A 17,171-nucleotide genomic window follows, 5' to 3' on the forward strand; every position below is an offset into this window, starting at 1 on the left:
AGCATACTCTTGTGTAACTCAACTGGTTTTGACTTTCAAATTGGCATAATTTAATTTGACTGCTTTTACCAAACCAGAATCCTAGTATATATAAAACTGCTATTCTTGTTGCCATCAAAAATTAGACTGATAAATTATTTAGCATATATGCTGCTTTAAGTTTTGCACTTAAACTGGAACATGTTAAGCAAGCAAGCATTCAAAAAAAAAATCTTTCTTTTATTTGTCTACTCATCTTGCTAGGTCTCAAATAAAATAGAATCCTGGAAAGGTTCTTTGATGAATTGCATATTCCTATATAATAAAAATTTTGGCATAGATATTGCAATTATTAGGCATTCCCCCCTACCAACATATATATTTTCTTCTTAAAAATGATAAAATCTGAATTGCAGGTGATAATGTTCATATGCAAGTTTCTTATACAAGAGCCATTCTCTAAAACACATTACTTAAAAACTCATATCAATTGATCTACTAGCAGAATTAAACTGCATTCCCTCAGTATGATATTCCTGCAGTTCATTGTGCCATGACTCCATGAGAAATGTTCCTTTAATTTTCACTACAGGAAAACCATATTAGATTTTAAAAGATTACAACAAAATTAAGTATTAGTACAAAATTAGTATTATTATTACTATTAGTGAACCAAAACATGGAACAATTTAAAAATCTATAAAAATGTTTATAAGTGAATGCCATTATAAAGAAAGGAAGTGGAACGGTATCTCTGATTTTAAAGGAGAATAATGGCAAATTATTTCAATACAATCTAATTTCAACACAAACAGATGGGAAGTACTTCAGGTGCTAGGAAGTGCATATAAATGCCTATGTCTGCATGTCCAGCCTGGCTGTGCAGACACTTCCAGCATTAGACATTTGCTGCTCTGGCTAAATCACACAGGACTTCCTCCGCTTCAGCTTGCAATTAAAAAACACAGATACTATTATTTACCTACTTCATGCAACCAAGCTCGCTACATTCAAAGTTTTAAAACAGAGACCTGCATGCACCACACAGCACTAAAAGGACTATCAATATTGTTGCCCACACAGCAGGTTTGAAGAGAGACAGTGGTCATTTCCAGTGAGGTGTTTCCAGACTGTCCAGATACTATCCCAGAACTCCCTGAACAACCTGTGCCATGCTCTGAATTTGATCTAAGACATACTCCAAAAATCAAACGCAGAATAACTGAGCGTGCCGAGGCAGACAATACCTGACAGAGGTCTCAGTAGGAGGGTTTCACCACCTGCCTGCCTTGTGATGCAGAGGAAGGCTGGTTTATCAGCCTGTGCAGAGGCAGTTCCAGTGGTAACAAGTACAGTGTCTCGGTGGGGAGCTTTGATCATTCTGTTATTTGAGCATCTGTGCTGGAAACTGCAGCTCCTTGCTCTCAAAATGGGGGGGAAGCAAACCGGAGATGGCTACTGTACTCTCTAATGAAATGATTTCTTGCTTATCTAGTTCTGGTAACTCCTATTGTGTTATTCATCATCACAGTAATGCAAGCGTCTCATAAATATTAATTTATTTCCTCCCAGTGCTTCTGTGAGGAAAGTACAATGAATCTGGTTTTACAAGAAGGGGTTTTGAGGCAGACAGTTTAATTGTATGACCAGTGTGTGCATTTCCTCCCTGCTCAAACATTCACAACTTGTAAGAGTCTCCAGATATCCTCATCTCCAAATCAGTAGCTCGAATCACAATAGTACAGCTTCTGTCTCCTTTCTCAATTTTTGCCTAGAGAATGCAATGAAAGAAATCTTATCAATCTGTTTTTTTTCCAGTCTTTTCAAGGTACTGGTATGAACTGGTATGGAAAAAAAAAAAAAACCAGACAAAACATCCTCAGCACATTGTATCGCCCTGTTCCTTCATTTTGTTTGGCCAAAAGTTGAAGAATACTTCCTTCTGGTTTTATAGCTTTTGCAGTCAAAAATGTATTTAATTATAAGATTTTTAAATACACTCCCAAAGGGAAGAATTTGAAAAGTAATTTTTTTTTCTTTGTCCTGAATAAACACTATTTAAGCTTGGGTTGCTCAAGCTTAATGATTTCTCCACTAAGTGTCAGAAAAATCAAATACATCAAATGTTTAATACAGATGGTTCCCAGTAACACAAATTTTTCTGTACTGAAGTTACAAACCTGGCTACCCTCAACTCTGAATTCTTTATCACATCTTCCAATCATTTTTAAAACAAATGATCTGACTGTATAAGTAAATCTATTACTTTTCAGTTATTATCATGTGATTAAAGTAAAAACTACAACTTTGGGATATTTATAGGCATAGATAACCAGAGGTACTGCATAGATAATTATCTCAAAGGGCCCATATTACTCTGAAAGAATTTAACATTTGACCTAATCACAAGCACTTATGGTCGTTTGACTTAGAGCAAGAAAATAAAAGGGAAATATCACTGTGATCCAATTCATACAAGCACAACTAGAAATGTGCATGCCTTTAAATGTGCTTTAACAAAGTCAGCTAGCTATGCAACCAAACACGTGTGAATTTTTAAAAAGATGCTGGGTTTTTCCCCATTTTTGCGGTTCTTCAACTCTGCAATTGGTATGATATCACCCAACACCTCTCGATGGCAGTATAGTCTTGCACAGTAATTCAGTACTGTCTATCATGTCTCCTGCTACTTTCCTACTTTACTGAAAAGAAGGAACAAGTAGAAATAGTTGAGGACTGGTTGGGTTTTTTTGTCCATGGAGAAATAAAGCCTACTCTGTAATTAAAAAAAAAAATTGGTTTAGTAACAAGCATTTAACAGTATTTCAGTTTAAGAAGTCAAAATGTTTTCTATTTCTTCGTGTTCAAATCACTCTGCAATAAACTTGCTGGAAAATAAAGTTTTTCACCCCCTCATTACACTGAGAAGAAGAAATTCCTGATCTTTTTAATATAACTGCTTTTTGTGTCCTTATGAGATTAAATAAGAAATGAGCACACCAGACACAACTCTCCTCAGGCTTTCACATCTCCATTTGAAAGCTTTGGTGTATGTTCTGAAGAGAATACAGCTTGCAATTAAAGAAGGAAATTCTGTGTTTTCCACTCCAGAAGAAAGTACTAGATTCTTTTCCTTTCAGTGCTACTGACCATCAAATGTTCCTGCTCCTCTAATTAACCTTACTATCTATTTCAAATTGTAGCCCCCCTTCCTGCTCTCAGTAACATCTTTTAGGGTCAGCCTAGATCTTGCTTCTGCATCCCATCCAACTTATCACATATCCCCTTTTATGGTTTCATGGATAAAGAAAGGTGTTATTAGAGTGTTAATGTTTTTCAACAATATCACCCAGGGATAGCAATTATAGCAATTAATGGCAATCATAAAAATACATAAACAATATATTATACAATTACCAAAAAACAACCTCTGCAAAACAAATTGTCCACAATGTCTTGGTTACTTGCTTAATCTGCAAAAGACAAGGAGGTGCAAATTCCAAGATTTTTAGTCGACTGTTTATCATATTCAGTCCTACTGTATATCATACTCTGGCCCAAGCCCTTACTCCTTTTAAGTTTCCAGATGCAGCTTGTTTTCCTGTGCATTTCATAGCATCCATTAATCCTAATTAAAGTCAACATTCCTAAAGTACAGACACTAAATAAAGATTGCTCATTGTCATAAAAAAATTAAATTAAAAATGTACCAATGATTTCAAGAATGGGAGAATTACCATCTTCATTGTATAATAAAGAGAAACTAAGGCACAGAACTGTTCAATGATTTACCTCAAAACCACATAGCAACTCTACAACAGAGCAAAGCTTAGAAGCCACATTTACTGCAGTGCTTCAAACTACCCCTAAAAGTTTTGGTGTTTGTATGGCAGTAGGTCCCAAGAGCATTAGATGAATTATGCCAAACTGCTGCACAGGGGACTTCACTATGGACTCTCCTGTTACCAGAAAAGCTGCCAAGTAACAGACAGCAGTCCAAAATGACTGTTTTTCTTACAGTCTCAAAGGTGACCACCTTAATTTCTTACAGATCTCAAAGGTGACCACCTTGATTTTGTGGTACTCTATTCTGGAGCAAAGCATACTGGATTCTCAAAAGCTTGGTTCTATGCTACCTTTTCATTCCATAAAGCCAGGCCTCAAAAATCTAGACAAGCCATCTCATGCTATTTTGTGTTCTCTCATCTGTGGTCCTATCTACACAGCATTCTGATAATGCTCTTTAGCAATGGGAGTTCATATAGTAAATACCTTTTCTTCAGATCACAAGATTTCCTGAGCCCTCAATCATATGCTTTTCACTACCCTGATCAGCCTATCACAGAAACAGCTTTCATGCTGCTCAGGCAGAATTCTGTTTTTCTCTAGCTAATCTTTCTTGTCTTCTGAGGACAGCCTTCCCTTGGTCTGGCTAAGGTTTTACTTTGTGCAGCTCAAACAGGGAACACTGCTAGAATCACAGTCTTGTTAATGTCCAAATGTACATAAATTGTAAAGCAAGCTCTGTCAAATCCTCACATAAAAGTGCTCATAAATAGAATTGCAATTAGTCTGAACACAAGTACATTCCTGCTACTGTATTGGATTTCCAAGACTCAGATACAAGTTGTGAGGAGTGTCCTACAATAGAATATTAATGACCTGGCTAAACAGAAACAAACAGGAGTATGGTTTGTTTATAAGCACAGACCAAGTCGGCAATGGGAAAAACAATTAAAATTGTGGATATTTTCCACGTTATAGGTAATTCACTTCTCAGAAGCCTAGCCAAAAAATCAAAGTGGAGCCTACTTGATTGGCATTATAAAAGCAATTAACTTACAGACCTGTCAAATCTGTTAATGTTTGGCTCTGTCTGCTCTACTTGTCTATTTTGACTAGCTGTAGAATCATTTAATGATTTACAGACCTTTCAAGTCCTAAGGCATGGTAGCTGTATTAAAACTGTGTCCCATTATTTCTTGGTCACATCATAAATTACTGTGACATCATAAATATCTTCCTTTTTCTCACAGAAAGCTAGATTTTAATTCCTGATTTGAGTTTGAGCCTTTCTTTTTGGATTTGGGGTTTTTTTGAACCTTCACTGGTAAACACCATAATATTTTACTGCCAGTAAAAGAAGAAGTAAAAGGAGAAAGGGACATGTAATAAAATATAATTGTCAAAACAAATCCATGTGTTAAACTGCAGTGTGCATTCATGTAAAACTTTGCAGTCATTATTTCTAATATAATATGAGAAAAAAAAATAAGTTTCATGTTGAATTAATATTAAGTAAGTTTTTGTTGGGAAAAAATGGACTTTTTAAGCATTCAGAATTGTTTGGTTCTGGAATCAGAAAACTATCAACCTACACCTAGGCATCCCTTCTTGTTTTACAGTTTGAAAAAAAGTTTGAAAACTTTTCTGTCTCTCTTTTTCACGCAGAAAGGAAATGAAAAGAAAGAAAAGAGGGAAACAAATCTCTTATTTGTTATGGAAAAATACTTTTTGTGAAAAAAGTTTAAATTAGATTAACTAATGCAAAAGGAAAATTCAAAACTAAATGAAATCAAGTTCTGCAAAATTCATTACTGATTTAAGGAAAGACCAGTTTAAGTAGGTATGACTGGATGACAATTTCAGCAAACTGTTGTTTTAAGAACATTCAAACCTGCAAGGAAATATGGGGTGAGGCCAAAGAGAAGCAGGAGCTTTACACCAGTAACTTTCCCAGCCTTTAGTACAACTCCTTGGAAAGGGCTATCATGTTACTGTGTGTTGCCTTCCCAAACCTCAGCATAAGGCTTAAGTCTAAAATTAGATGAAAATTTATCAGAGTCAATTAAAACAGAGCAGTGTTGAAATAGAGTGAGTTTGGAAATGTGAAATAAAATTTAAGTCTAGATCTAGCTGGGGTTTTTTACCAAAAATTTATGATTAGTTTAAATGATTTTCAGCATGCTGAAAATAACTACAATTTTAGAGTGGTTCAGAGAACTGTACTACACTTTAAAAATACTTAATTAATTATAGTATATTCAGCTATATTATATTAATTATCTTAAACAGAATTTAAATCTAAATAATTTATTGAACAACATCAATTTTATGCATGAAAAACAGCTTTAAATTTAATCAAGGGAAAAAAGCATGTATTAGGAGATTCTGAAGTTTACCTTAAAGCAGATATGAAAGTTGGATATATACAAGCAGATAGGACTCTCCTTGAAAGTAATGGGTCCCAGCCACAGGGAGAACAGACCTCTGAGAACAAATCTGCTAAGCATTCAAGAGACATATGCCTTTTGCTGTCAAAGGTCATAAGAGCAATCATCAAGATGACCATCTTCATTTAGCTATCTCAATAAACTAGACCAAAGCTTTTATGTGTGACAGCAATTGTTTGCTTCTTTTTTGTTTTTTTTTTTTTTTCCCAGATATACATGCAGGTATTTTTTTCCCCTGGCATATACACTGTGCAGTTTAATTTTACCTATGGCTCAGCTTCTCTTGCCAAATATAGTTGAATGTTAACATATTTAGGTTGCATAATAACGAAATCAAGGATGGCACCTTCAATCTCCTTTAGTCCACAACTTCCAAATGTCTGAATTTTTGAAAGTAAGAGATCTAAATGTGGGAATTGCAATTTATACATCCTCTGTCTCCACTGCAATGCCACGAAGAAAATGTAGCTCAGATGTGGACTTATCTTTATTACTCTCTGAAACATAAAATAAATGTTTTAAGTAGCTTAATAAAACTACTTGCACTGGATCTGTTATTTGGCACAATTCACATGGAATTTCACATCACATTCCTGTATAAAAATTAATTCTGGGCAGGATTTTGCACTCAATGTTAACCATATCTAATTTTTATGTTCCACAGCAGAGCTGAGGCTGCCCAAGCAGGTCTGATGCATTTTAACTTTATTATGATTCTTATAAAGTCTCTCGAAATATGCCTAAAATTGCCTTGACAATTTAAGCAAAAGCAGATCTGTATGGGATCTGTAATTGTACTGTGCTACATGATTTAAGCTGGCTAATAGTGAGCACACACTGAGCAGCTGGGAAGGAAAAGACTGTGTGTTCAGAAGGAGAGGGGAGAGCAGAAGGAAAGGTTAATAAAGCAAAATGTAGTTCTCTTTTCTTGCTGAAAATTACGCCCCTATTTACCGAGATCACTGTGTTAATATATGCAGACAAGGCAACATACATTATATAGCGATTCCTTTAGTCATGCTGTAATCCTTCTTGTGTTTTTCTTAGTATTCTTTTATGCTTTATATCCCTCTTTATTTTGCATATTTGCATCTCCTTCCCAGTTACACAAATGTAAATTTTTCATTAAATGTTGAACTGCTTTATTTAAGGTACTAAGCAAAATGATTGTCTCACCTAAAAAGTTAGAATTAAAGGTAATGTCTCAAAACCCCAAATATAGTATTTATGACACTTTTACAAAGAGAGTCTTCCATGTGTTAATATAACTCAAAAAAAGAAGAATAATATATAATGCTATATAAAAAAAATCAGATTACTTTCAACAGATATCTGTAAGTGAATGAAGATTTAAAAAAGCAAGCAGCTAAACTTGATATGACTTAAAATTAATTTTTTATTTAAAATATAAAAATATAAAATTATTTTTATTTTAAATATAAAATCAAGTAAAAGACCATGAAATAAAGCTTCCAGAAATTTCAATATTATTGCCAGTATAAAAAAATATTTATAGTATAGTACTTACAGCTTACACATCCTTTTTTTTTAAGGAATTCCGAAGGTAAGTTATAGCATCAGCAGAAATCAAACCCAGCATATATGTGTCCATTTTAATTCAATAAGGTTAAGCCAGCTTTGTGGTTTCGGTGCTCAGCAGATCTTAGCTCTACAGCATCATTACACCCTGCCTTGAAACTGAAGATTTTTACTAGCCTCATAATGATAAGGGTTATGTAGGATTTGCATGAGTGATGAGAGTCCAAAATGCACAGCAGAGATCAGAGTTCATGGTGGGTGTCAGGCATTGTGCAAATCTGAAAGCTACACGCATTTTTATGGGTAACAAATACTATAGTCATTACGAAAATTTCTTACAAACAAAGGAGATGGAAATCTTGTGTTAGTAATTTACATAATAGCCTTCCTTAAGTATAAAGGTTATACTTTTAATTGTATTCTTGGGGGTCTCAAAAAAAAAATCTCAACCAACCTATCGCTTTCATCTTCACGTAATAAAAAGCTATGAAACAGGCTGTTAACTGAATTAAGTGTCGCAAGGTCATGAAATAAAAGATCTATTTTCTTCTTTTCTTCTTTCTTTTTTTTTTAGGAGAGAAAACAGTTTACAAAACAGAAAAAGACTTGTTCAATGAAACAATCAGCTTTAGTTACAAGTGCAAAAGTCAGCCATGTGTACTAATTCACAGTAATTATGATGCAAAGTGAACTCCTTGGAGACTTAAAAGTCAATGCCTGGCAATGGTTGGGCAAACAGCAGAGTGGAGCTACTCAGGTGATACTGACCCCTTCAAAGCCCTTTGTGTTACTGAACAATCCAACCTATCCAAGGATCTGCTTGTCCTCCCTTTCCTAGGTATTATTACTATATCATATACACAGGGCTGCTATTTAAAACATTACAAACTCGCATGCATCCTAGCACTCAGCTCTTGCATAAGCAATGAATACACTCCAAGGAAACAGAAGCACTGAAGAAGAAAAATTTAAATCTGTGTTTGTAACACAATCCCAGCTGAGAACTAGACGGAGAACGTGGAAAGGTGATAGGGCAGGAGTCTTAGAAAATTAATCTTAGTTGTCTTCCCCTTTTTAGACTTTAACACATCATGCCCTCCTGTCTTCTTGCCTCCCACATAAGCAATTACTACATTGTGAAATGAGGTAAAAATCCAAGAGTGACAATTTTCGAGCATTCAGCACTGTCCGTGCTGCTTCCACAATGAAATCACAGGTTTCACGATGGCTTCAACAAGGACTAAAAGTTGGACCAATACAATGCTGAAAGCTAGAGGAAAAAGCATGCTTTTGGCATCTCATATCTGACACATATATTTACACTATGACAGAAAAATTCACCCCAAAAAACCTAGGAACTGCTGATAATGAGAGGCTCTGTTACTAGTCTGAATTGAGTTTAAAATTACAAAAGAGCCAAAAGACCACCTGCAGAAGAGACAAGTTGCAACCTATCTACCTGGCACCAAACTATGCCCTTAAGTGGAGCACTGCAGTTAAAAGAAAACTCAGGGCATTCTGCCACTGCATGTCTACTGCTACAACTTCATGCAGCATCTCACTGTTAATATAAATTTAGGACAAGCCAACATTTACAGCACATTTAAAATACATCTCAAATCACCTATCTCTTAAAGCAGATCCTTAGTTTTCAATGAACTGCTGGCAAAAAGCTTGCTGCAGCATTCTCATGAATGACAGGTCTCTGTAAAGAGTGCTTTTTGTACTGCATTAAAAAATTCACAGCAGTCTGTAAAATAAAAACTCTAGATCAAATGACATTTTAAATGAAAATTTCGCAGAATTCTCTATGGCTGCTATGTTCATGAGACTTTTTATTAGTGTAAGGGGCAAATACTTTTTACTCTGCAAGCACTTTATTGCATTTTTCCTTCATTTACAGCATGCTTTTTATTTAGGGCTTTAGAGACCCACATTCTTCTCTCCCTCCCCTTCTTTTTTTCTTCCCTGAATGCTCCTAAAGTTACAGAACAAGGGGATCCTACCTGGCAGTCTACAACAGGTCAGTGATCAAACAGAAGGAGCAGTGAGACAGCAGCCAAATCCTGCCCCATCTCCTGAGAATTACAGAAAGCCAGGGCTTCTCAGCCTACAATGCAAGCGAGCCCCTGCACCCTGAGGCTCACATAATCGTAGTTCACTTTCTGCAAGCACACACAGCACAAATCTCTGCACCTACTGAGGTTAAGATGCAAGCATTTTTATTTAAGTTGCTGCTCACTGTAGTTTCCGACACAGGTAGAAGCTGCTTGAAAATGTGACCTCATCTGTCTTATGACAGCAGAAACAAAGATAGATTAAAAATACACCAACATTGCTCTGCCCCAGTGATCAAAGCTGTTTTAAATAAACAGTGCTCTTTATCTGCAAAATGCACTGGTCTTTGAACAACTATTCATTTTACCTAAAGTATTTACATTTGCTTGAACAAATCAATACAGCAGATACAGTAAGCTGTAATATGAACAGACAGAACTAGACCAAGTAGTGAAGTATTATCATTTACCCAGTAATGCGCCAGTTGTTCATTAAGATACTACTTTGTGCAAGGAAAACACTCTTAAAATCTTAGTGGGTTTTAAATACAGCCTACATTCAGGAATGCATTATGCTCTGAGTTAACATTACACAGCCTACGTCTGCAACGAACTCAAAGAAGCATGAGCAGTCTTTGCCATTTCAAAAAGCCAGTATCACTGCAAAAAGTGAAAATTAGTGGGTGCAATAACACATCAGGAAAGAAGTGACGTGGTAGAGTGGGTGCCACAAAGTAGTAACTAATTATTAACTTCTGGAAAGGTTAGCATGAATCCTCTTTAGGCCATAAGCTACAGCCAACATGAATAAAGACACATTCTTGATTAAGGAAACAAACTCCAAGCTGTGAGAATTAGAGAGCGCAGTTAAAAGGCACGATGCACAGGAACATTTACCCTTTCATCAAGAACGGCTGGCCTATCTAGGAAAGAGCTGAGATGCTCTAGCAGAGTCTGCTCTTGAACCGGATCTGTGGTTAAACAGAAGCCTTAGTCCACACAATTAATCTTATGAACTGCACTCTCATGAATGTCATATGAAGGAAATTAAAGATACTTACACAGCCACCAGCAAGAATTTCTGCAGCCAGTGGGACAGATCCATCTTTAGCCCTGAACTTATCTCTCACAAAATCATTAACCTTAAAAGACAAACATTTATGAAAGCTGATAAATTAAAAGGTCAGAGAAAACACTCATCAGCTGCAAATTCTGTGCAAATGAAAATGCAAATATACCCACTAAGCTAGCAAACTACAAGATATCAAAGAAATCAAAGTCTTAGATTTTACATTAAATATTCTAAAGCTATGTTCTCCCTTCTAACACGAATTTGCAGTATAATTCAAATACTTATTATTCAAAAAACAAATCATTGCTAATAATGTAATTTTTAAAATCAGAAAATTATAAAATACATTAATATTTTAGAGGTGTCAAATTAATAGAAAATTAAAATTAACAAATTAAAATGTCAAATTAATATCAGAATGTTCAATACTAAGCTGTAACACAATGGCAATTCAATTAGTAGCATTACATGCCTTTTTTTAAATGCATACTACTAGCTTTGATGAATACTGTCTTATCAGTGAATAAACAATATATTATGGTTGGATTATAATTAGAAATTCTTAAGTGCCTTACAAACACTTAAGAAATAACAAAATTACAGAAGTAAAACATTTAGAAAAAAAAATCACACAAACAAGTTCCTTTCTTACCAACAGTTCACTACATGCTCATATTATTTATCTCCTATTGCACTGGAATCATCCATACAGTAACCACGTGGAGACTCAAAAGCAAAAGCTCTCCAATAAATAACTATTCTGATTTGCTAAGAAGTGAAACCAAAGGCCTATGCTACTTGCAAACAAGCAGATGAGCTGAACAAGTTGAATGAGCTTGTTCTATTTTGGAGTGAGTCCAAAAATAAGTTTTCAGTAAGATTCTTAAAATTTACATGTACACTTCTGGATGAGACTTGTATACCACCTCTACTGTTCACAAGTCAGATATTAACAGTTGCCAATTTTAATTTGCTGCATTTTACAATGTGGAGAAATGTGAAAAAAATCCATTTACAAACTTACAGTAAGTTTTATGGCCTTCTCTGGTGCTACTCCTAATAGCTGTGGTAACAGACCTGTAACATGGAAACAGAGAATTCTAAGGCATTGAGTAACTTGGTATTAAATAAACAAATCAACAAATGTATGTAGAGACCAGCACCTAGAAACAGGCGATTTTTACAGCAATTTTGTGTTATTATATATAATGAGAGTACTTAAAACATTCAATTTTGAGAACAAACTTTGTGCTACTACTTCAAGTGCTACCACTGTCTATATGTATTTGTTTCTTTTTCTTTTTAATTCATGCTAGCTAATTTTATGTTTAAACACTAATATAGATTTGCCAAATATGCTTCAGTAATGTCCTAAGCTGACTTTTATTTTCTGCATCTTCACACAAAAATCAAGACCTTCTAATTAATTTTGTGAGACACACTATGAATCCACTCCAAAAGTCAAAACCTCATACCTTTTCCTAGCAAAAACAATGGCATTAGATGGCAGGACTGAAGGGGATAGGAATCAAAATAATGCAAAACATTCAAACATGTATGACTGCATTCTTGAGCTCTTTGCCCAGCTAAATCATCAGCTCTTAAAACAAAGGAAGTTATGTTGCTTTCTATGCAGGTATGGAATTTTCTATTTTATTTTGTTAGAAATGATGTGTTACAGAACTGGAAGTGTGAATTTCTGACTGTCAGCTTCACTTGCTGAAGTGAATGGTCGATATTTTGTAAACATTTGAATGACACAGCCTAAAAATAGGCAAAGCTTACCAACTAAGCCTGAAGCTAGAATGGTGTTGCAAGCCTTCATCAGCATAATGAAATTAGGACACCATTCAAAAATGTGAGAAAATCACCCCAGCTAGAGCTCCTGGTGCAGAACCCTTTGTTTTGCCAGCTCAGGCAGCACATTTGGGTGCTTTCTACAAAGCCTGACATTTTCACCTCTCCATGGTTTTATTTTGTTGAAAAGAAGCCCCAAAACCAATTAAGTTTCCACCTCTAAAAGTCAACCTGCTAAAAAGCATTTTCTTAAAGAACCAAATGTGAGAATAACACAGAGAAAAATGCGCATGGTCTGCTTTAGCACATTCTTCAATCCTGCTATCATCCATCAGCTTTACTGGTTCCTACCGATCCTCTTAATAAGAAATAGGCATTGAAGAAAAGCATAATTTGGTTTGTGGTAGCAGGAGACTATGTTCATACACTGATGTCTTTATACTGATGCGCACATACATGTAACATTTACCCAAGATAACTATGCTGCATTATGATCATATGACTGAATATTCAAATTTAAAAATACAGTAGCACTAAGTTCATATACAGTTGCTCAAAACCAAAAACAGAATAAGTTAAATTTTAGAATATGAGTTTCTTAAAAAGTGTTACTTGTATAACTGATGTGAAACCAGACCTCAATGAAAAACCATTAAGCTGTTCAGAATTATGTAATTAAATATTACATTATCTGCAGCACTGTGAGGGAAACAGAATAATATAAAATGAACAGGAATTTTCATTACAAAATTATCTCTGTAATTGCTATAATATTTACAACTTGCTATAAGACGTGTGGCTTTATGTAAACATTATGGCAAATAACTTTGTACCTTCAGAGATTAAAAAAATGTTCCATATACTTTAAATGCACATCTTAAGCCAAATCCAGCAAAATTAAGCAGGTCTAACATAGCAGATACAATTCCAAATACAAGGTCATTAATTTTAAAATCACATATACATATTTATTACACCCAAGCTATACATAACATGACTTTCAAGTCGTATTTTATCAAATAAATCACAGAAAGAGACATTCTAAAATATCAAGATAGGAATAGTATAAAAGTAGTCCAGTTGATGATCTGCATAAACCTCCAATCTTGGAACCAACATTAGCAGGACAAATCAAATGCATTTTCACTGAACTGATCTGAAGGTGGCCTTTTAACCATTTTTCAGCTCCCAAAACATTGCATTTGCAAAAACACTGGCAAAGTCATAATAAAAATATGTTTATCTTGGCACAAGTTATTTTTTTCCCATCTGATTTATTCCTTTTGTACTCAAATCTGATTGGGACTGTTACAACTCAAAGTTTTCCATAAAACTTCGAGGTAGAAAAGAGAAAGATTAAATAGAATAGGCAGCAGTTTAAAAAACCCCAACACCAGAAAAACCCATCTGAGCAACCAAAACCTAGAATATTTTTCTCTTTTCCTGCCTCTACTTCACACATGATTTTATAGTATAAAAGTGCTTTGTAAGTTTAATTACAGATAATGCTGTATATATCTACTGGAAGATAGCAAACAGTGTTCTATGAAAGGCAGCATGAATTTTAAGACTAGGTTTTATAGCTTTACCAGGTACAGCTAGGTCTACTGTCTCCAGCATCTTAGGAAGGCAGAGGGACCCTTCATTTGATCTCATACCTATCTTAAAGTAGTACCTGTGCATTCTATATGCTGTGACCATCAAAATTAAATTTTCTTTTCTTTATTGTTTTGATGAGAGCCCTGAAACACAGTCAAAAAATTTTTAGACATGATAAAGATGCTAAGTTTTGAAAGAAAGCAAGCACATCAAAGGCCCCATATGAAAATGTCATATTTCTGTTGGGGTTATCTTGACACAGTGGGAATTTCTTAGTGTTACTATGCATTAGCAGATCAGCAATATGACATATACACAGATGGGGAACAGGCTTAGAAATGTCTGACAGTGCCTTAAAAATGCATGCCTTTTATAACATTAGAGCAGAGTATCTTGCACATAGGCAGCCTGCGAGTATAGTATATAGTAAACACATTATTCAGTGCCTTTTTATATCCAAGGCTTTTTAGCAGCAATTACAATGTACCACTTTGTATCTGACACACTGTCATAGTGGGACTCTCAGGGAAGGGGAAGGTGTGTGCAAGACAGAGCACCAAAAGCTGCATTCATTCTGTGACACCCTACAAGTTATTTTCTGAAAGCAGTCTAAATACATTGTGAACACACACACAACAGCTCGTCCAGCCCAGCTGTACTGATAGCACTGAGAAACAAAAATCTTACTGGAACAAAGTATTTTTTTAGATGTCTAACAGGGAAGTTTCAGTTTCACACCATGTAACAGATGTGATTTTCCCTTTGTATTAGGAAAAACAGTGACTGAAGGTTCTGTTGCTCAGTCTAGATAAAATATTTGAAACCATTAGGGCATCTCACAGGAAGGCAGTAATGGAAAACTGCCACATATTTCCATTACAGGATTCACACAATAAACTAGACAATTAATCACCAGTTGCCATTCAAATATAGCTCCCTCAAACTGGAAATGGGGTATTTCCTGAAAATGTTGTGCTTTGACAGAACTTGGGGTACAAGTAGGCTTGTAGTTCCCCATCATATATATGGTATGCCATTGCATAATTTGGAAGGAAAGCTTCTGCCACAGTCTTTTTGCATCATTAGCATGGGAGTCCATCAGTAATGATGAAGCTGGATGATGAACAAATCATTAAAATCTAAATTAGATTGCATTTGGAGTCACTGCAGGGCTAGAAGCACCATCAACAGAAATAAAACTAACAAACAAGCTCCTGAACAGCTAATGACCACAGATGACAGTGTCTTCAATAGCATTCCCTCTCTTTTCCATCCTCCAGGCAAAGTGGCATTAACAGCATGGCTACCAAACATCCTCCTAAACTACATTTTATCTCTGGTACTTAAATTTTCCATGAAACTTCCATCAAGTATGTGTGAAATAATCTCTACTGGATGCTCCGTTTAAGTCTGTGAAGCATTCTGTGACTCATCAGGTGGACTTCTGATTAAAATTCTATTATGACATGTAGGTGACCTCACCAGTTGGAAGAGACCTTGACAAATCACAGCTTTCAAAATTTTCTTAAATTTGCATGTATAAAAATACCTGTGATTTCTAAATATGCATTTCAGGTATAAACATAGACACAACAGTAAATTACAGGTATATGAGATAAGCATTCTTTTCAGCCATGCTGAGAGACAGATGAAAAATTTATCTCAGATATAAAGTCTTTAAAAAATGCTAACTACACAGTATTCATATAATGCATATTATAAAGACTCTACAGAGGTTTATATCATGTTTGTTTTTGTTGGTTTGGTTTTTTTTTTAATCCAAGAGTCTTCTCAGTGGAAACATTGATTACACTTAGAAGCAAACTAACATCAAACGAAATTTAGTGCTCCCTATATATCCACAAGATGGTGTAATTTATCCTTATCTGAGGTGGTGGTTTAAAACCAAGTTTGGAAAAAAACAGTGGCACAAAAAAGAAAAATTAGTTCACTTTGTTGGATGGAAATATGAGCCTTTTATTAAGAATATCTGAGTTCAGAGTGGGGCTTATAATTTCTGCTTGCTTTCTTGAAGTGCATCATGACAAAGCGACCACTGCTCTAAATGTTTCTAGTAGAATTTTTAAAAAGCTTTTGCATCTACTCAGCCAAGGAGAAGTTTCCCAGTGATTACTCCCTCCTTCAGTGGGACAAAATCACCCACATTGACTTAACCCTGAAGAAATCAGCTGAAGAAAGAATTGCAGTGATGGATGAGTAGTAAAAAGTAATGTACTCTGTAGTGTGTCCTACCTAGGGTAGAATTCAAGACTAGAATAAGATGACTCTTGCTAAATGTTTACTGTATTACATTGGGTAATTACACTAATCTATAAAATGCTCCTTTCAAATCTTCCTTCCTCTCAAGCTTAACTGGAAACTTCCTTCTGCACTCTACTCCATAACTTTCTTCAATATCTCCTGAGAGAGTGAGCAACAGTCTGAATTTGCAGAACTGCACAGAAGGAGATGCAGATTTTTAAGCAGTTTTCTCTATTTGCTTCTTTAAAAAGAGCTAAGTGAGAGTGCTCTTTAAGGAGAGAATTTGTGGAACAGCAGGTCTCAATTTGCCTCTAAAATGATGGTACTTGACTATATAAGCCAGAAATTAAATTATTGGCCTGGTCTTAGAAGTTCAGCTCCACCAAACTGAGATTTCACTATTCAGTACTCCTTGGAAAACTGGAAAGCAGTAAAGATGATGGAGAATGGAAGGACAACCAATACTGATGAAGTTTCCTAAGATTCCCTAAACCTGGCAATGAAAAAAATCATTCCAAACTCAGGACAAGCAAACAGAGCTAAGAACATGCATTTATGACATTTCTGAGTTTTTATCTGTTTTTTTTTCCCTGGGTGAAAAAAATCACTGTCCTTCAGAATTTCAATAAGACA

At 35.2% G+C, this 17,171-nt stretch overlaps 1 protein-coding gene across 3 annotated transcripts in view; it reads right to left on the bottom strand.

The window, feature by feature from the left end:
- The window catches only part of SLC25A13 (solute carrier family 25 member 13), a 99,058-nt gene that overhangs the window by 17,992 nt on the left and 63,895 nt on the right, over positions 1-17,171 (bottom strand). For all 3 annotated transcript variants that reach the window (XM_063151808.1, XM_063151799.1, XM_063151789.1), the window contains 2 exons: positions 11,905-11,957; positions 10,870-10,950 (listed from right to left, as the gene is read on the bottom strand). In XM_063151808.1, coding sequence (XP_063007878.1) covers positions 10,870-10,950; positions 11,905-11,957 — 134 coding nt within the window. The remainder of the gene's footprint in view (positions 1-10,869; positions 10,951-11,904; positions 11,958-17,171) is intronic.

Source organism: Melospiza melodia, chromosome 1 (genome assembly GCF_035770615.1).
Source record: "Melospiza melodia melodia isolate bMelMel2 chromosome 1, bMelMel2.pri, whole genome shotgun sequence".
Lineage (NCBI taxonomy): Eukaryota > Metazoa > Chordata > Aves > Passeriformes > Passerellidae > Melospiza > Melospiza melodia.